Source organism: Scardinius erythrophthalmus (assembly GCF_964197995.2).
Source record: "Scardinius erythrophthalmus genome assembly, chromosome: 12".
Taxonomy (NCBI): domain Eukaryota; kingdom Metazoa; phylum Chordata; class Actinopteri; order Cypriniformes; family Leuciscidae; genus Scardinius; species Scardinius erythrophthalmus.
In genome coordinates, this window is record NC_138232.1 from 19,370,167 (window position 1) to 19,392,235 (window position 22,069).

The window sequence follows — 22,069 nt, forward strand, 5'->3', positions numbered from 1 at the left end:
CGCGGCCCCACCTCTCTCTCACTCGCGCACACACACACACGACGTCATGCTGTATCAACCCACATAAACATGACGTCATGCTGTATCCCCCTTTCCTTTATAGCGCATTTTGATTATACATAGATTCATGTCAAAAATACTGACATACTTTGACACTGCTTGATTTGTTTTTGATTGGGTGATGACGACAGAGCTGGTAATCTAAAGCCGGCTTGTGTGATCAGTAATTCTCAGTTGATGTAAAAAGTTGCAATTATGAGATAAATAGTTGCATTTCTGAGATATTAAGTCAGAATTATGAGATAAATAGTCATAATTATGACAAAAAGTAGATGTTATGAGATATTAAGCCATTATAGACAAAAAGTCATTTACAAACTGGAACTAACATCATTATAATCACTAAATCATGATTTTTTTTTTTTTTTGTGGCAGAAATGGTCTTTCATAAATATCAGCCGAATATAAATAACAACAACAACAACAATTTGTGAACAAATTTTATATTTGAAATAACTTATACATCGGTAAATAAACGTTACATGTTGCATAATAAAAAGTTTATCAGAAAGTCACGATTCATTACTCCAAGCAGCAATAAGAAAAACTTTTTGTCATTTGTGTTAAGAACCGTGGTAAAACAATATGCACAAAGGGTATAATAAAACAGCAATATCAGGTATAAAAATATATTTTACAAACATTTGATGCCTAGTTTTAAAATGTCTTCACATTTGAAAGTAACATTTTAAATCTGCTCAGGCTACAATCGATATTTGAAGCTGCACACCTCAACTGGCACACAGTTTGATATTCTACACACTTGTGTATCTGGCGATAGATGAGACAGAGCATTCCACATCCTTCACATAGTCTTCAAATAGAAGAGTAGATATACGGACTGGGAAAAATAATTTTCCCAGTCAACCATTTTGAATCATGATTCAATTGCATATTAACCAAAGTTAAGGACTATAGACATTTCTCTTATGTTTTGTGTCACAGTCATAAATCCAGCTTCAAATAATTTGCTGATGAAAACTGCAGCTAAGATTATGATGAATTGTTTTGAGTTACTATACATAGTTATTTATTAATACCAAAATAACTGCAGAGGTGGAAAGTCCCTGCATCTTTCCAGTTAGGACCCTGCATGCATGCAGGGGGGGAATAAATACTCAAGCAGTTACTTGAGAAATATCCAAACTGAATTCCAGCCAGATGTTGGAAGGAGGGATTTCTGACAAGAAATGTCCAGGGGCTCAACTCACTGAGAAGGTTCTCAAAAGTGAGATCCGATAGGTTAAGCAGGGTTGAGGCATCACAGGAGTCCCTCTTGCCTTTTCTCTAAGCTGTACTCTCTGGTCCGGTGCATTTTCCAGCCAATAAATGCCATGAGTATAATGCCTAACGTCTTATAGCCCACCTGAAGCCCTAGATACCTGCAACAAGTCATCATGATCATCATCAGTGCTACACCACTGTAAAACATTCTTTTCATGATTTCTTATCACAACTTTTTATCTTTTGTCAAATCAACTTAGATAATTAATGTGGTTACGATAACACAATATTTTGAGTTTCTGTTTCATTGTATGAACTCAAATTTTTTATTTCAATGAACTCAAAAATGTAAGGCAACCAGGTAACTTACTTGTTTAAGTTAAACCAACAGTATTTTTTTTACAGTGCAGTAATTAGTCTAATAACACTTATTAGCATAATTTAATTTCTATTTTTAGCCTTGTGTTGCTGAATATATGTATACAGTATGTGTGTTTAAGCTGACTAAATTCAAAACCTACCTTTAGGAGTTTTGACACAAATGTACCTTTATAATGTATTTAGGTCAAAAGAGAAAATATCCTTACCTGTTTCTCAGAAGGTTGTTGTCATAGTAACCACATCCTTGCTTTTTCCCACAAGCCGTCTTCCACCAAATACATGTGGAGTCTATGGTCATCCCGAACAGAGCCGGAGCTGGCAGCCAGGCTAAGCAAAGAGAAAGAGAAAAAAAGAAATCATTATACTACAAGTTTAAACAAATATATATTGCTATGCACTAATATACTAAATAAGCATAGATAGTGTGTAATGATGTTGTTGTAATAAGATACAGTATATACAGTAAATGACTATACAGTAACTATGTTGTTGTATCGCCACAAGGGGGCGTATAGTACTTACAGTATTGCAATTGTACTTGCACAATTTAGACAGAGATTTTTTTCCCAGGAAAGTGTTCTCATGTTAGAATAATTTAAATGGTTATTTACCCTGACCACTTTCTCTTACCAATTATTTTGTTTTAGGATCTTACAGGAAAATTTAATGAAAAGAAAACTTTTAACACTTTAATTAAAATATACATAAATAAAAGTTAAAAAAAGGTATTTTGGTCATTTACTTACTAAGAACCCTCAAAAGCAGAAACTGAACCCCTATGGCAAACGACTTCTCTTCTGGAGGAACTGACCTATAGTTAAAGACAGAATAATTGAAATAAGATGAGATCAAATAAAATACAATAACTCAATTTCTTACATTTTAAGTTCTCACACTGAATGCAATGTTGTGTTTCTCACCTCAGCACCATCATGTAGATAGGGTTGTGTGTTAGGCTGGCAATAAGTCCGGCTAGAGACATGATGAGCATTACAGGCAGGAGATAGTGAGGGCAGGCGTTGGCACAAGGGCCAGGCTTGGCGATGCCCATAGCAGGAATACACTGGCAGTTACTATAAATCTGTGTGCAAAGAGATAGTGGACGTTATTATGATATGGTTTTTCAATACGAATATGAGAGCAGTAAATGTTAAGTTAACTGTTAAGTGTCCAGTAACCCATACATGTATTTAAAATTAAGTACTAATTTGTGTGTGTGTGTGTGTGTGTGTGTGTGTGTGTGTGTGTGTGTGTGTGTGTGTGTGTGTGTGTGTGTGTGTGTGTCTATGTAAATATCTAGGCTTATCATATTTTAAATGTGAAGAGAAAATGCTTTCCGTATCTTTTTTATTTAAAAGGTCTTGTATCAAACTATACAATATGACACAAATTCACCTGTCACATTAAGTGTGACATATTCTTGAAAAACAAAACTGCACAAGGTAAAATGAAATCTGACCCAGACTTCGATAAATAAAGGTTCATGAGGATAAACATGGTTTGTCACATAATAAAATAACATACCAATAATAAAATAATTAATCATTTTCAATTTGTATGGTACATTTTGAGTTAGCAAAACCAGTTGCGAACCCCTGCATGAGTGCATATCTTCATTACAAACATCATTATTGCTATAAGGATACTATACATTTAAGAGTAAAATATCTATAAGTGTTTCATTAGATGCTGCTAATACTAACACTTATTTTATAATGTTTTCTTGTGCTCCATTGACTTCTAATGACACAGTGTCCTCCATTGCCTGTTTTGACTGAACTGAACCAGCATAGGAGTCCAGAAACAAGTCTATTTCTTACTATAATTGCCTCTTGGTATGATATGTGCTGTGTCATACAGAATAATTCATCATCAACTGCTCCTGTAAGTCTCTTGCTGGGCAATTATACAGAAGCTTTAACACTAAAGTTGTCCTAAGTCCCCAAAGCACTTCCTCCAGGAAGTATTACTAATTAGCGATTGATTGGATTCAACCCATTGATCGCTAACAGACCATGACTGGCCATTTGCTCGGTGTCGCTAGTACAGCAGAGGCTCACAATGAGCTGCTATCTAGCCTCAGTAATAAGCTAAATAAAGGTCTAAATGGATAGATCTATACATGCAGTGACTCTGCTAGAACTCTGGCTTGAGATGACAACTTCATGACGTGAAATATGTGCTGTTTTGTCAGATTTATTTATTTACCTGGACTCTGTATGGGTTCTTGGGATCCATGGTGAAGTTTTTGCACCCAGCATGGCAGGGTGAGATGTACTCAATGTTGTTTTCCCCACACACTGGGTTAAAGGTGCTGCTGGGACATGAGCAGTTTGCACTACAGGGCAGAAGAAGCCTGCAGGGCATAAAATGACACAGTTTAGCCTTTACTTGCAGAACACAGAAACATTTTATGAATCGTAATCTTAAAGAAATAGTTCATACAAAAATTCTGTCATTATTAACTGAAAATATTGACATCCTCATAGCTTTCCTTGGCATGTTCATGAGAATTTGTAATTAGTGATGTATGATTGATGAGATTTTTTTTTTTTCAGTTTTAGTCGATTCTTTTCAATGAATTTGTTGATAGAGTTCATAAAACTGGTCTGAATGATTTGTTCATGAATCGGTCTGATCCGGTTCTCAAATTCAACTCTCTGACTCATTTATCCAGTCATATTAGGTAACATCTCACTGGGCTGGAAGAAAATTTCCTTTTGTTTATCGCACAATGCTATTGTATAGCTTCAGAAGACTGGAATATAGCACACAGGTGGTATGGACTACTGTTATTGTATTTTCATGATACTTTTATGCTGCTTTTTTGTCCTTTTTGAAGGTTAACATCTCCAGTTCTCATTCATTGTCAGTGTATGTCATCTTTTGTGTTCCATGGAAGAATGAATAAAACCTTAGAACAACACAAGTAAACATTGACATAATTTTTAGGTGAACTATTCCTTTAACATCCAGAACACAGTCACAGGGTGTGTGTTTAAACGTTCAATTATTTTCACAATGACACAATAATAGTAGTATGTTCATAAAGTTCATGGAAAACAGTCATTCCTCATTTCCTCCCAGTTGGCATAGTGAAAGTGTTCAGATATGAAGCACACAGTATTTTGAATGGTGAAGTGAACTTCAACTGATTCCAAGAACTACTTTAAATGACTAAGCCCCATGCTGTTCACCTGTGTGCTAGTTCAACTGATTACATAGCATTTTCACTGGAAGTTGTTCTGGACTCGAAGATACAAACTTTCACTAGAACACAATGGTCTGAATCCAAACACTGGCAGAAGACAAAGAACAGACTAAGCTTAACAGTGTTTTCAGTGTCTGTGAGAACCAGCTGTCTTCAACTGGCCCTGTTTATAGAAGATACATTTATACTACACTCTTAGAAGAAAAGGTTCTATATAGAACCTTTTAGGGGTTTCCATCATGGCATAATTTTAAGGATTTAGTTTTAAATAATTAATTTTAATAAATGTTTTAATTAAACAGTTTGCTGAGAGGGGAATGAGATGTTGCGTCATGATGTTGATGCTATGGGAACGCCTCTGCATGAACTGGTGTCCTCCGCTCCATTGAGCTCCGTCTGGACAGTTTGTTGGCTCTCTGTGGGCCGCTGTGATAAGCTGTCTTTAAGGTTCAGTGTAGTTTGGCCTCCTCTCGCTATAGAGAGTCGTTTTGCAGAGGCCTCTGCTCTTCTGAGCTCCATCAGAACAGTGATATCAAGTGTGTAGACTCTCTGTGGGCTGCTGTGATAAGCTGTCCTTAAGGTGGAGTGTAGTTTGACTCTTTAGAGAGTCGTTCTGCTGAGGCCTCCACTCTTCTGAGCTCCATTTAGACAGCGACATGAAGTGTGTCAGCCCTCGGTGAGCCGGTGTGTTAAGCTGTCTTCAAGGTGGCCTTTGTTTAGCCTCCTCTCGCAATAAAGAGTCGTTCTACTGAGTCCTCCGCTCTCTTGAGTTCCGTCTGGACAGTGATATCAAGTGTGTCGAATCTCTGTTGGCCGCTATGATAAGCTGTCCTTACGGTTGAGCGTAGTTTGGCCTCCTATCGCTATAGAGAATCATTCTGCTGAGGCCTCTGCTCACCTGAGCTCCAGCTAGACAGTCACATCAAGTGCATCGACCGTCTGTGAGGCTGCCTTGGTAAACTGTCTTTGAGGTTGAGTATGGTTGGCCTCCTCTCGCTATAGAGTCATTCTGCTGAGGCCTCCGCTCACCTGAGCTCTGTCTTGACAGTGACATCAAGTGTGTCAGCTCTCTGTGAGCCACTGTGATAAGCTGTCTTTAAGGTTGAGCGTATTATGGCCTCCTCTTGCTATGAAGAGTTGTCCTGCTGAGGCCTCCCCTCTTCTGAGCACAATTTAGGTAGCGACATCGATCTCCAAGGTCAGGTGAGCTGCCTTCCATCTCTGTGTGGGTTCCATTAAGAAACAGGTAGCTCCCTTATAATAATCTAAGGGCGGCCGCCTCCTTTTAAGGGGCTTTAGTAGGCAGCTCCCTTTTTGATATGCTTAAGTTTCAAGGTTACAGCTGCCTCCCCCTGATTTGGGGTTATATAAGCAGGCTGTTCCCTTGTGGTAATGAAGTCGTAGCTACTTCCCTCAGGGGCCAGGCACAAAGTTTCCATATCTCTGGCCGGGGATGAAATATCATCACCCTCACTTGAGAGAGAATATCTCTCTGGATCAGGATCTCCCATGGGAGGCCATCCTAGAAACACACTAGATCCGCAAACCACACTCGGGTCAGCCAGAACAGAGCCACTAGAAGAAGACAAACTCAGTCCTGACGAACCCTTGCTAGAACTACTGAGAGCAGAGCTATCGGTGGAAAGGCATACAGGCACAGCCTAGTGTGAGGGCGAACCAGAGGGGAGAGTGGGTTGTCTTCTCGGAGGCAAACAGATCCACTTCTGCTATGTCGTACCACTTCCATATGGACTCCACTCTTTGTTGATGTAGTCGCCATTCCCAGGGCCTCAGCCCCTGCCTTGACGGGATGACTGCCACCATGTTTGCATGCCCCAGAATGTAAACTGGTTTCCAAGCAGAGCAGGATCTGCTGTGTCTGCCTGAAGGGGACAGGAAAGCAGCCAGTCCTGGTGATTGATGTAGGAAACTACTGAAGTGCTATCTGTCCAAACTAACACATGGTATCGCCTAAGCTGCAGAAGAAAGGGTTTCAGGGCTAGAAACACCATCTTGAGTCAATTTATGTGCCAAGAGAGATAAGAGTCCTCCCACAAACCGCTGGCTGGTCGGCCATCAAAAACCGTACCACATCCCTTGAGAAAGGTGTCTGTCGTGAGAGATGAGAAATCTGCGACGGCAACAAGCCCCCAAAGCCACACCTCCGTTAATGAGCCTTGGCTTCTTCTAAAGCTGTAGAGCATGTAGCCCACCGAATGTGACCCTTACAACCATGGGGGGATGATTCTGGGGATTAAATCCCCATCCTTTTTAAGTGCAATTAAGTACCAACTGTAGAAGCCTGCCTTTTACTCTAGGAGGGGTGCATGTTCTATGGCCCCTTTCTCCCTTAACTGAAATAATGTCATTGCCATGACACATCGGAAACGAGGTGGACAGGAAGCAAACTAAATTCTGTATCCTTTTGTTATAGTATTAATAACCCACTGAGAGAAGGTGGGCAGAAGTAGCCAAGCTGCCACAAAGTCTGACAGTGGAATTTTTTTCTATAATCCTGAAGAGCGAGGAATTAGCCCCTTGAACGCCGCCAATTGATACCTGTCAACGGCATTGTTTACTGCGTTGCCGAACAGGCCAGAGGGAGAGATCGGGGCATAAGGAGAAAGGCCGTGTCTTTCCCTTTTAGATTGAGCCACAGTGGCAACCATTGCAGCCATTGAATCATTGCGGCATGAGCCGTCTGCTTGGTTGGCCACAGGGCTAAGTATGTGGCTTAGCTGAATTTCTTTGACCTTCTCAATTCTTAATCCCTCACCATGATCCAAATCTTTGAGCAGGTCAGCCTGGTATGCCTGCAGAACTGCCATTGTGTGCAGGGACCGCATACGCCTTCCTAACTAAGCTAGACGTTACTCAGCAAGGCTTAGTTGGTAAGGCAGGTTTCTTCCACAACAATGGCGATAAAGGAAAGCGATAGCCCACAAGCATCTCCTCCACCTTTGGCATCGCCTCGTAGCCCTGCTTGTTGATAACAACCACAGTAGAGTATGTTAATGATGCTTGCATATGCAAACGAGCAGAGTATGGTTTCCTCCACAATCTTGTCACCACAGGGAGATAGCGGCTGGGAGGCTGCACTCGTGCAGATGTGAGAAAGCAATTTTGAACCCACAATCACTTGCCTCTCGTCTGGCAACAGCACAAGTGACAACATCAAGCAGTTCCTCAAAAGTGGCAAACGGAGGAAGCTGCTCTGCCGAGGCACCCGCCAGCTTATCTTCATCCAACCCCTCAAGATCAGACTCAGAAAGTATGAGTTCCTCGTTTTGGTCTGAAGAATTCACAGAGCAAGCTTCAAGATCCAGAACGGGGTCCTCTGAGTCAGCGGAAAGCGCTAGATACAGAGAATTATTCATCTCAAAACCCGCTTCTGCCAACTCTACATATGAGCCTGAATGTTCAGATGTTCAGTCATGTTTATTCACCCCTCTTCAGAAGAATCCTTTACACAAGCTTCGGATATTTGACAATAACAACAAAAAACGCAAATAGTCTTACTCATCCAAAATCCCAGAAATAACCAGTAGTGGAGTGCAGCCTTACGGAGAGACTCAGGAAGAGGTTGCAACTTTTAAACTGCACCTGGACGTTTCTGAATGGTTAGTGGATACATTTATGTAGCTAGATGTTGTGGAGTTACATTGATTCATCTCATCGACTTGCATGTATCGTCATGTTAAACTTTTACACAAGTTTACACAGTTCCCTGAGGTCTTTATAAGACAGCGGTGACATTTTTTGGTCAAATAGTGTTCTATGCTCGTCTGTGCAGCCAACGACAGAACAGTTTGCATGCTTTGCTCGAACTTTTGCCATTGCGTTAGAACTGGTTACACTGTTGTAATTCAAATGGCGCCGCCGTGGGTGGAAACTTGAAGAGTAAGGGGCGGTAATAATAAATAATAAGATCCCCTTCCAACGTCGAAAGGGGAGCGAAATCTGATCGGCCTATTATTTGACATGCTTGCAGAGAAAGGCTTACCAAAACAAAGTTACTGGGTTGTCACTTTTCAGATTTTCATGATATGTCCCCTTTAAAATCTATATTAGCAATACATTTTTTGTTCCTTTTTGTATATTTTTTAATATTAAAAAAAAAATGTTTTTTTTCACATGTGATGCAACACTAAAATAATCAACAAGTTCAAGTTTGGTTCAAGTTTCTAAAGCACATTTAGAAACAGCCACAGGCCGACCAAAGTGCTGTACAATAAGAGCATAAGGGTGCACAATAAATGAGAAACATACAATTAGAATCACCATAAGAACCAGACAGAACTACACATTTAAAGCCAAGGAAAAAATATGAGTTTTAAGACAGGATTTGAACTCAGATTGGAAGGCGTTCTAATGTGATTAGGTAGGTTATTCCAAAGAGTGGGGCCAGCCACTCTATTTCCTCTGGTCTTTAGGCGGGTTCTAGGGATCTGGAGGAAGAATTAACCCTCTGATCTTAGACCTCTTGCGGGAATGTAGGGGTGGAGTAAGTATTAAAATAGTCAAATAGGTTGGTGCAGGATTATTTAAGGATTTGTAGATGAATAGGATTTAAAAAAAGATTTTTTGACTATTCTGATTTGAATAATTGTCAGATTTATAGGAAAAACAGAAACAGGATCCCTATAACATAAAGCGTTAATTTAGCTTAAACAGTAAATCATGGTGCTAACACTCATGGGTTCATCGGGTTTGATTCTTAAGGGGATCCATGATCCATTAAAATGATGCTTTGTAAAAATGAATCAGCCAAATGCATAAATGTGAGGTGAGGGAACTTCTGACAGAATTGGCCAAAATTTGTTTATCGTGATTGTGTCTTTGAGCGAACTCAGACGAAAGTTTGTCTGTGCAATCAGTCTTCTAACAGTTATTTAACTGAACGGAGAAAATTCCAAACAACATGGAAGCAATCAAACAAATGAGAACAGTTTGTTTTGCAGTTTCTCCCCTAAGCAGGCCAGACCTGACTAAAATTAAATGAACTTTTTTCTTATTTAATTTATTTATCGATTTATTTATTTTTAATTTATTTATTAGTTCTATCTATATTGCAAAAAATATTTCCTCAAAACCAACTCAAAAGAGCATCCTGTGAAACTCACCCACTGGTGGCATTAGATCTTTTGGGGTAAACACCAGCAACATCTTGTGTGGGGCAGCCCATGAAGAAGAGAGGCACACAGCAGAAGACGGAGATGGTGAGCATTACAACAGAGAAACGTGGAATGGCTCTGAATGACAACACCCAGCGTTTCATAATCAGACCACCGAGCACCATCCCCACGGCAACGGCCGGCAGGTTTAAAGCACCTGAGAGAAAACAAAGATTCATTCACAGATATTTTCATAAGGGATATTTCTTAGTATAAAATCATGGGGACTACGCCATATTTTAGTTAAATATACTGTCAGTGAGACTAGGGCCACGTTTCTCCTAAAACTGTAACATATATAATGTATTCTATTATAATATGTCGACTGACCAATAAGAAGGCTGCTATAGGCTGCAGTGGCACTGTACTGGCGCTCCAGGAACTTGTTGAGGAAGGTGGCAAGTCCAGCGATCACAGAGGAGAAACAGCACTGGGTCAGAACCAGCAGCATGAAGAGAGGACTTAGCAACATCCTGACGAACATCTTAGGGAACACTGCAAAAACACAGACAGACCACAAGAGAAAGAAACTGATGTTTACATATTACTTTGATTCATTAATAAATGAAAAGTTATAAATATATATATATATATATATAGTGTATGAGTGTACGGCAGGAAATCACTTTTCACTTTTCAAAATCAATTTTGCACTGAGTACACATGAATGAAGACATGATCACGCATAAACCAGCTTCTTACAAATCATGCCCTGGAGGCAGGTATATTCATAAGAACTTGTCAGATCCTGTTACAGTAACAACCTGAGCATGCTGTATGACTCAAGAGACACGAGACAGATAAACAGCACACGTATGCCTCATCAACAGCACAGGACTGCAGTAATATTTGTTCTGATTTATTTATTTATTTATTTATTAGAATTTTTTCCAATTTATTTTATTTTCAATTACCCATGTCAACTATACTTATAACTCTACATAAACTATTTGAATGGCCATAACTATACTAATAAAATGGTCTTACTATTCTTGCTCTAAATGCATAATAAACCTGTTAGAGTGGACTCACTTTTAAAGAAATCCAGCATGGAGCTCTCTGGCTTCTTGGGGTCTTCTTTCGTGATGTCACCATCCAATTCAAAAGACTGCAAAAGAAGACTTTCTAATCAGCATATTAGAATTGTTTCTGAATTATCATGTTACACTGAAGACTGGAGTAATGATGCTAAAAATTCAGCTTTAGGGATAAATTACATTTTAAAATATGTCAAAACAGTTATTATGTATTATTCATCTGACTTTTGTCACTTATTCTACCATTATTTTACTTTATTTTTTATAAATGTGCCATATGGTGGAGAGATCATTGGAAGCTTCTGTGTGTAGCTTTGAACAGCATCTGCTCAAATGAGGAAAATTATCTCAAGTTTATTTATTTATTTTAATATTATTATTATTACTGAGTTTGGGTGATGAAGATGGAAAATCATGTTTGGGACACTAAAAAAATAAAGATAACCTACAAGATGAGGGCCCATTTTATCTGAGTTTATGTTTTATTAAATGCTCCACAAAAAGTAGAGACACAGATTTGAAACCACATATAAAAAAAACATATTATTAAAATAAACCTCTTCTTTTTGTTAGAACTTTTATTGGTATATATTATACAGTACCGTTTGTTTGGGGTCAGTAAGATTTTCTTTGAAAGAAATTAATATTTTATTCAGCAATGAAGCATCAAATTGATCAAACATGACAGTAAGAATTTTTACATTGTTACAACATTTTTCAAATAAATGCTGTTCTTTTGATCTTTCTATTCATCAAAGAATCCTGAAAAAAGTTAGAATTTCCACAAAAATATTGAACAGCACAACTGTTTTCAAAATGGATGATAATAAGAAATGTTTTTTTAAGCACCAAATCAGCATATTAGAATGATCTCTGAAGGATCATGTGAAGTGTTCAGTTGTCATTAAAACAAACCCATGACTGACCTTCTCTACTTGAAGGGATCTGGGGAAGAAGAAGTAAGGAATTGAGGTGAGAGCAAGACCTCCAGCAGTGATGAGCAGACCAATCCACCATGCACCAACCCAGCGAGGGTCAGTAGGGGTCAACTCCAACTCCTCCCCTAGAGGAAAGAATCATTCTAGATAACATGTAACACTGCAGCTGTCTACAATTAACATTAACATAAAGAAAAGTTATAAGTTGTTGCTGTCATTTAAAGGGTAAACAAACCTGTGCTGGATCGGTCCACATCCACATAAATACGCAAGACCACAGAGCCCAGGAGGAATCCAAAGGAAGGCCCAAACACTGACAGAGCAAAGAGAATAGCTGCAACATACAACAACAAGAATGTCAATAATCTTAACAGTTCTTTCAATGAACATTAGAAACTCTTGTAAAAAAATGAACCGTACCAATATAGAGAGGTGAATTCCCAGCCCCTGCAAAGTCATCTATATAAGATATGCCAAAAGGTTGAATGGGGACTGAACCGATTCCGAAAAGCAGCTGGGCCGTAGCCATTAACACCCACAATTTACTGGTGTCCACAAGCTTCCGTGAATCCTCCTGACCACAAGCCTCGGCACCAGTTGCATTCCCACGCACATCACACATATCCTGTCTGCTCGCTGTTGGATTTAAACACAGAAATACAACACATTTATCCCAAAAACTATCAGTCACATTAGCCATCCAGATATTTGTCTTTAGTAAAATGTTTAGTAAATGTTTACTGAAATGATGAGGACAAAATATCTATGGTCCGCATTTTACACTTAAAACTTGAGGGTTGTCCAAGCTGATCTTGTCCACACAATAAGTTTTATGCCGAATGTTACGTGAACAAACAGAAAAACGGGTCTGCATTCGCTTGTCGGAGAAAGTGTTAATGGCAGTACAAACTGATGCCAGTATCTATGGACTTTTAAGGCAATCATCTCACCTAGCTAGTTGTTTTTATTGATGCCTTTTTATTCGATTTAAATATCTTAGTGAGAAAAAAAAAACATAATCTGCATATGCAATGGAGATCAGTTATCCTAATCTTTACTCGCTCCTTTGAAGGTATCTTGAGTAAAACAGCTCTATATTTATCAAAGCACATATAAAAGACATGAACTGGAAGCGATGCAACCTGTTTTACAGAATGGTCTTTTTATGGAGACCAAAAAAATTCACTTTCATTTGTATGCAAAAGAGCAGCTTGGATACTCTACAGTACATTTGTTTTTCACAGAAGAATGAAAGGCATACAGTACAGGTTTGAAATAACATGCAGGTGAGAACATGAAAAAAAACAACAACATGGCTTTAAAGACTGTAAGTTTCCTTTAACCTTTGCATAGCATTGTAATGTATAAGTCCAAATGACAGTATCTACAGGCAGAATAGGGTAAGTAAAAGAAAGAAGCAAAAATAAAAGGTTTAAGGAAGTGTAGGGAGATAATCATTATCTCTTTGGAGTAAATTCCAGGTTTTTCTTTACAGTCTGATCAATCAGGCAGTCTCATATCTATTCTCCACTCCTTTGTCCTCATCTCTTTCCTTTTCGTCTCTATCCTCTCCCTTTTCAACCTCAATCCGTCTATTTCTTCATGTTTTTTTTCCCAACCTAATGCTAAACCCTGTCTAAGAAGTGAGGCTAGGGTCAAAATGGAGTCTCTCGGCAGCAACTTCCTGTAGACATGCCTACCCTGTTATGTCTAAGCTGATGTTTATCATTCAGCTTTGTTATTTTAGATCCCCACTTTGTTGTGTCTGGTTTTCTTCAAAGTGTCCTGAGCCTTTTTAAATGAACACAGTGACATTATCATTTTGATGAGCTTAGAGTCTAAGATCCTCTACTCAGGGCATGAAACAATATGATCATGCATAAAAACAAACTAAGACAGAAAATGGGGAGGAAGAGAGTGCAGAGCTCATTCCAACAGATGTGTATATTTCCAAATAACTTTTACACTTTGTAAAATTCACATTAATTGGTTTCATTGAGATAAATATGGATGCTAATGGCCCGAATGACACTTACCATGCAGGACAGAGTCAAAGGTGTAGGGCTGGGACAGGAAGTGAGGTAGAGCTAAGATCATGGCACTTATCGACATTAGCAGGCCACCCAGTCCAATGAATCGAGGTCGATGAACCCGACTACCCATGTAACTGACAAACACTATCAGCACTGTGTTCCCTACCTAAGTAAAAAAACAAAACAAAAAAAAAAACAGAAAAACAAGTCACATAAAGCAGCCTGTATTTTTTCTTATTGCACTTATACACCTACAGTAATACATGAAGCATCCTGACATAAAGCCTTTTTAACTAGCTTGACTAGCTTAGACTTCTTTAAACACCCAGCCACATCAGAAATACCATGTTGGTTACAGGGTTATTATCGTATCTAAAACTAAAACCATGAAAAATATTTTCATTACTTTTCCGCAGGGTAAACCGTTTTAAGTTAATAATTTCATGATTCATTATCATAAAAATACCTTGTGACATATATTATATAATTAGGGATTCGCTTCATTTGAGATCTGTGTCTGTTGCACATGCTCATTTCCCCTATTGTTACATTAGATTACCTTTGCTGTCATTTAACACTCACTTAAAGTTAATCTTTAAAACACTAATAATTTAACACTCTTAGGCCTGGTTTCACAGACAGCGCTTAGATTAAGCCAGGATTTGGCCTTATTTCAATTAGGCCATTTAAGTAGCTTAGTATCTGCAAGAATTTTAATATTGTGTATCCTTACACATCACGTCACCTTAAAACCACAATACAACAATATAGTAACACTAACTGACATTCAACAACCAGTTAATTGTGAAGGCTTGACCCGTAAAATTCAGTTTTCAAAAAGTTAATGTCTAAATGCTCCATTATTTATTAGACTTTCAATGTTTCCACTTAAGCAAGCCATAAACTCTTTGCAAGACTGTATGGAGTGGTCTGTACCTCGTGGAGGGAAGATATGGTTCCTGAAGAGAGGCTGTCAAGGCCATAGCGTCTTTCAATTGTTGTGATGGTGCTCTTGAAGTAAGAGCTATACAAGAGTTGAGTGAGCTGGAGCAGGCCATGACACAACACGAAGAACTACAGGAAGAGAGAGCAAGAAAATGAAGAATGGTCAGACATACAGGTTATGATTACAGTGAGTGTACCAATTATAATTATCAAGTGTACTAAACATTCTCCAATGACAAAGGAACCTGATGTTCTATGATCTGAGCAAGTGCATTCATCAGTGTGTTGTTACAGTGTCACATGGGGGTTATTTGAAACAGCACGTCTGGAGCTAAACAACAACTCCCTTAATTTAGAGTTCCCTTCCAAATCTCTACAGACTTTGATCTTCAGTGCCTCACCTCAGAACATGAAGGTTAACCACACTGATTTCACAATATATCTGAGTTCACTTTGTGTTTGGTTTGTAATGTGAAGGCCAAGTATGGTAAGCCATACTTGGAATTTGTCCTCTGCCTTTAACCCATCCATGGAAAAGGCAACATAGTTTAAACCAAACATAGAGCTCTTAAAATCACCTTCAAGATTTACACTGTTGTTTTAAAAGATGCCATTGCCCCAAAAGCTCCTCACTGTGCAAATAAGTGATAAAACTAAGGTGGTTCATAAAATGGAAAACTGGATCAGTGGTGTATCTGCTCTCCGTTAGTATCTGACACTTTTCTGTACATTTCCAAAGCCTGGAAAAAAAATTCTATCATTCTTATAGTAGGCATGAAATGAAAATTCATCCCAGCTATTTTGCAAATGCATGTTATAGATCTAATTATGAACGTTTCCTTGCATGTTTCATTTTTTTATGTCTGTCATGTCATAACTTCCAGTGAAAATGGCCAACTTCACTAATAATGTAGTCTGCTTAAACCCAATCAATTAACTGCAAGCTTGCATTCATTTTTGAGTGCAACACCCACATTTCAAAATCCAATCAAAAAATTAAGGACAGTACCAAATCATCCCCACCATATATTTTTTTCTTTTCCAATAATAACTCGTATGTCACAGACGTGTGCAACTATTATTGCTATTAATGTATCCATAATACACTACCTTAGTGCTATTATTACCAGCTTTATACACTCGAAAATATCTTACTTTAACTTTACTCGATTAAAACATGGACAGTTGTTCAATGTGATTGAAACATGTTAGCCTATCTCTACTCAAATACTTCAGGTAGGATGAACTTGAATGAATCAAGCTATTTGGACGTGTTTACGTTGAGTCAATTCAGTTAAAGACCAATTCACGCCGCACTGACAGCCAGCAACAGACTGAACAGACTTGGAATTTGAATGGGCCTTTAGTTTATCATACATGAAATATTTGAGTAGAGATAACGTATCATAACATGCTTTAAGAGATGCATAATTATGCAAAAAAGAAAAAGAAAAAAAGAAAGAAAAGCTGGAGCACATGAGCTATAGCCATATTTACTTGTTGTACTGGTTGGCAAATGACCTGATTGTAATGCTTGTCTAGCAGCATTTCACCTCTCTTGAGAAAGGTTCTTGACGATAAGCCATAAATGCAGTAGAGATTAAAGCTCATAAATTAGAACATTTCCTTGTTTGTGTGTTTGAGAAGCAGCTGCTCCCAAATAGCATTTTCTGTGCCTAAGACGTCATGAGCAAAAGCAGAGGAAAGTTCGCAGAGTTCTCAAAGGCATGAAGCAATCTGATAGGGCATGTAGAGATCTGGACTAGATTTCCTAAACAAACACAAGACATAAATCCCTCTCCTTTGCTCATCCTCATCACCAGCTCTCAATTGCAGGCCAAATCACAATGCTTTCAATGGTTTCTAGAACAGCTAATGCTCCCATTAAATCTTCGGCTTTATGGTTTGTTAGCACACATAATAGCTGCTTATGACAAAGTTGCTACGATTTCTTTCTTGTTTTTCAGGGAATAGGCTTTTAATTACGGAAATATTTTGATAGGCTGTGTCCACTCAAGCAGCCCCAACTAAATGCCTTTGTTAGACGTTTGAATGGCAGCTTTGTGCAACTTTCCGCACCAGTGCCAGTTCCACATTCGGTTCAGCTTGAATTATTCGACATGCAGCAGCCACGTCTGTATCCTTTCATATTTTACAATGAAGCTCGAGCAGATCTCTTTTTTATTGATTTTTCAAGACTCTCTGATAAACCAACACTATGAGCAATCTTTCTCCAGAGGCCATAACTCAATACGTGTCCCTGTGGTACAGTAGGTGTACTATGATCAGGGCATGTTACTATATTGATGGCTATTAGGCCTTAACAAAAGTGCAGGCAATAGCACACGTACAGCATAACCTGACCATAAATTCCTACTCAAATTACAGCTTGCAGGTTCATCAGTGCATAATTCTCCCCAAGCAGTCGTAAATCTTTTGCAGAGCTGGCACGTGTTTGATCACTCGCCGTGTCGTGAATGACTGTTACAAAGTAGCCTTGGGTAAGCACAAAGCATGTTGAAATATTTATTTTGGATTGAAGCAATGTGTGAATCGTTTTTGGAATTTTGGAAGAACGAAAATAAAACAATCCTGCCATATGTATGAGAAAATTATTGTCAGACATTTGTCCTACTGTTACCTCATGCACTTAGGCCCTGGCAGGCCGCTTTATGCATTCTAGGAAAAAAAAAGTCAAATGATTTTTCCATTGAGGCATTGGTTTTTCACTTACTCTTCAACCTTTTCATTTATTCTTCATTGCATTAGACTGTAAACAATGGTTCTCAACCTTTTTGACTTATCCAACACAACATTGGAAGGCCCCTCACATAATGTATAACAATTTCTTCAAAATGTTCTGCTGAAATTATGAGAAAGCTGCTTGTTTTTTAACTTTTTACTAACTGGGAAACTGGGAGTGTCAATATGTTAAATTAACCACGATTATTCTTTTGATTCCAGAGGTTTCTTATGGGAATTGATAGTTTCATCAAGAAAGTGCATGTGTGTGTGTGTGTGTGTGTGTGTGTGTGTTTGTGTGTGTGTGTGCATGTGCGTGCGTGTGTGTCATTTCAAACAGAACAATCAAACAGATTTGGAGATTTCAGTAAGTTCAAATACATTTCCCCATTCAAGACAGATTGTAGAAATTGTTTGACTATTGCCTAAATAGATAGACAAAGATGACCGGCAAATGAACTTACGTGTCTTTAGGGGACTTTGATAGAGTGTCATTAGTTTTGAATCAGCAGAGCCTTTTAATGATGTTTGAATTGCACTGAAATCGTAGATCAGGCCTAATGTTATTAGGATACAGTGTGTGATTCAAACTCCACAGATAGAAAACCAATGATGAAAGATTCAATGAACGTGCTGAAAAGCAGTTCCCGTCGTCTGTCCAGAACTGGATTTTCCCCTTCCTCAGCAGCTATTGTGCTACAAGAAGACTCCCCTGCTGAGTAAAGAGAATCAGGGGAAGAACTGACTTTGATGTTTGATGTTTTACATGCATTGCTGCACCACTATCACGTTACGGGAACCATTAAGCAGACATTTTCGGATCTCCTCAGGATATAAAGCTTAAACAGTCAGAAAGTACAAGCCTGTCCCAATCATTTTTGCCCATCCTGTGCACCACAGCTACAAAAATAACAGGACATTCAGGAGCTGTTTCACTTTGGGTTGAAACAAGCACAATCCAACTTTGTATTATATTCATATTATTAGGATACATTTCATTTCGTGATGACAAACATAAATTAATAATGACTGCAAAATAATCATGTCTCTCAAGTTCAGGTCTGAGAAAATGATGAACTTGCTAGCTATGTTTGAATTCACCGATTTTCACATGGAATGGCTTCAAAGAAAATCTTGCAAATGGGTCTAAAAAAAAAAAAAAAAAAGTCAGGTAAAGTAACGATCCAATGAAGTCAACTGAAAATTTTTATAGAAGCTGTTCCAGAATTATGAAATACAAATTTAACAAATCTTTGTCCCAATAAAAGAGTAAATGAACCGTTGCATGACAATTTTACCCAAAGCCAAGAGTAAATCAGTGGATTGTAGAATAAGTGGAAAAATGCAAGATTAATGTGACAGTTTTTCTTAATATTTTACTCTTTTCTTTGTCAACAAGTGCGATCTTAAGAGGACCTGTGGTCCAAATAAATTATATTTCCTCTGTGCAATTTCTAATGACAAGTTCAAGTTAACAATGTTGTTTTGAAATCCCAGCCTGCATTTAACTAAAATAAAGGTGGCTAAATTAATGAGATGTCAATGTCTTTTTTCTGATTTGAACAGAATTATGTAATTATGTATAGAGAAAAAATGAGCAAAATAGAGAAAAGTACTACATGCTATATCAGTATTATCTGAAAAGGGGTTTAGGGATTGTAAACAGACCAAGTACACTGAACAGCATGTTCTACACCTTCTTTCAACATACGTCATCACTGCCTGACTCATTTCGATGAACAAAACACACATATGTTAAAACCTGTCAGTTTAACATGAGCAGCAATGCTCCATTGGTCACATAGACACAAATACTCAATCCATTTACAACACTCTCACACCCTTATTGCAAACACATAAAGTCTAAGTAAGCATATGTGTGTCAAAGAGAAGCAAAATGGACAGTAACTTTCAAAAGAACCACACAACTCAAGGCTGTGGATCGTCAATAGTCAATAGTGTGAAGCTTCTTGTGAAACTTGTACTCTCATTCGTTAGAAATAAATTACCACAACAACAGACAGTGCCCTAATAAGGGGTCGAAAAGGAATTCCATAGAATGAAGTAAAGCAAACTAAGCAGACACTTGGATCTGTGTCACATCAAGTTGTCTTAGCTACTGTAATTACAAACAACCACACTGGAATTGTTTCTGCTCAGTGTTAGCTTGTAACATGCCAACAATTTATCACAATTACAAAAAACAGATCTGAAGTCGGTGCAAAACACTTTTTCTTCTCGTCTTTTAATTCGACAAACAACCTCTGGGCTGGTTTGTCACAGGTGATTCAACAGTTACTATACTTTAGGTGGAGTGATGAGTCTTAAGGATTTATCAACTCCAGACAATCTCAGACGTAATTTTCTATAATGCCTAATCACAAAGATAGGGGTCGATCACTAATTACCGACTGAATCCAGCCTGATTTCATATTCTGAAAGGTCTGTTTATATGAACCCTAAACTTTGCAATCCGAGTGCAACTGTGGTTTTTGCCTGGTTACATACCTTAAAAGGAAATCTGACAAATGTTAAAAGCTTTTCTTAAGCATATATTTAGTAAATATTCAGTCTACTCCACTGACCAGTTCATAAGATCTCTGGTCAAGGTATTTTTGAATCCAACTGAGAAGATTCAAGCGTTTACATGCTTAGTTTTTTTCCTACTCATTGAGTTATTGCACGTCTACACCACCCCTTCCTAATGAAAATTTCATTTAGATTGAGCTCAGTTGGATCGAATGAGTTGTTGAGCCATCAGAATAAACTGAATATTTTGGTGCGTAAACAGCAACGATGGTCAAGATCTACTGAGAGAAATGAACAGCTATATCAATTACAAATAAATCTATGACTCTCTAGCAAAGCCAAGCTGAAATAGTTTTGACACCACTTTGTAACACAAAACAGTCTGTGGTCAGGGGATCTTTCTCCAAACAATTTCCAAACACAAAAACACCATAATTAAATGCCACACACATGACAGACATAATGAGCAAGATGACAGAACTATATTTTAGCCCTACATTCCACAGACATTCGCTTGAGAGAAAAACCTAAATGAATGCAGCTCATCCTAAACTTCAACTAAGCATCGCTTCTGGCAAGCCATCTGACAGATATCATATATACTTCCCCTTGGGCCGAGGTCCTCATCCACAGCTGCTTCAAACTGACAGAAGTCTGTCTGCACTAACAGTCAAATACAGCGAAACTTGTTTCTGCGGTCAAACACCCTAAATTAAACATTCAGGGCTTCAAACAACCTGGCTTTACAAGTGTGAGAGACATAAGATACACCAGACACACACACACACACACACACAATGTCCTGCTAGTTTCATTGATACATTTATAGTATTAGACATTAAGGATTTATCTTTTTTTTTTTTTTTTTTTTTTTTTTTTTTTTATTGAAGGACTGGGAACTAATAAAACACAAAGCCATAAGAACTCACGAGTGTTAAAGACAAAAGTGCAGGTTAAAAGTCTAAAGACAATAAAAATTATGACAGCACAAATAATAATATGTGCAACCACTGCACGTCACATCACCACCACCATCAACAACAACAACAACGGCAAGTGCATTGTTGATTGCTTTTAAAAGTGTCTTTAAAGAGATAATTAAACAATTTAGAAAAAGATGTCTGCTACAGACAGTGAACAAAAATAAGAACTTTACATTATATTTATATCTTAATATTAATATTGTATGAATCTTGGCTTATTATCAATGACATATTAGGCAATCAACAACAACCATGAAACAATAACATTAATTTACCTTTATGTTATAAAACAACGCTGGCTTGGGTTTCTTTATGTCTTTGGCGTATATGTCCATGTTGAAAGGTGAAGTTGGTTGTCAAGCTTGTTTCAGCAAGGATGAGCAAGACACGTTTCCACTTCGGTGATCGTCTATGGGGGATTATATGACCATTATCAGTGATGTCACGAGCCCCGCCCAATGCTCTTCGACCCCGCCCACTACTCCACGCGCGATTGTTTTGGTGATCTTTATCTCTCTCCCCATTTGACAGAACGGAGTTCATTTCTTCATATTACACAGGCGTACTGCACTCTGGGTAAGGAATCTGTGCAAACACATATCATAAACAGCGTAAATCATTTAACTATATTCCACTTAATGATAACAGAGGAGAACAGGATTACTTTTGCTTTTCTATTTATGCTCATGGCTTTATTACACTCAACATGCATTTGTATTAATGCTTTTTGACATGGTTTTTTATTACTCATCATCTATAGATAATAATGTTAGGCTATATATATCAAATTATATCATAAAATATTTTAATCT

The 22,069-nt window shown here is 38.1% G+C and overlaps 1 protein-coding gene across 1 annotated transcript; it reads right to left on the reverse strand.

The window, feature by feature from the left end:
* Positions 1 to 483: 483 nt before the first annotated feature.
* slco2a1 (solute carrier organic anion transporter family, member 2A1) lies at positions 484 to 21,668 on the reverse strand. The gene is made up of 14 exons (XM_081381843.1): positions 21,533 to 21,668; positions 14,995 to 15,132; positions 14,062 to 14,224; positions 12,446 to 12,661; positions 12,261 to 12,359; positions 12,014 to 12,150; positions 11,083 to 11,158; positions 10,381 to 10,545; positions 10,000 to 10,207; positions 3,874 to 4,021; positions 2,586 to 2,746; positions 2,412 to 2,476; positions 1,872 to 1,992; positions 484 to 1,442 (listed from the first exon to the last, which is right to left on the reverse strand). Exons 1-14 carry the CDS (start codon positions 21,590 to 21,592, stop codon positions 1,322 to 1,324), a joined length of 1,878 nt encoding a protein of 625 aa, XP_081237969.1. The 5' UTR covers positions 21,593 to 21,668; the 3' UTR covers positions 484 to 1,321.
* Positions 21,669 to 22,069: the final 401 nt, after the last annotated feature.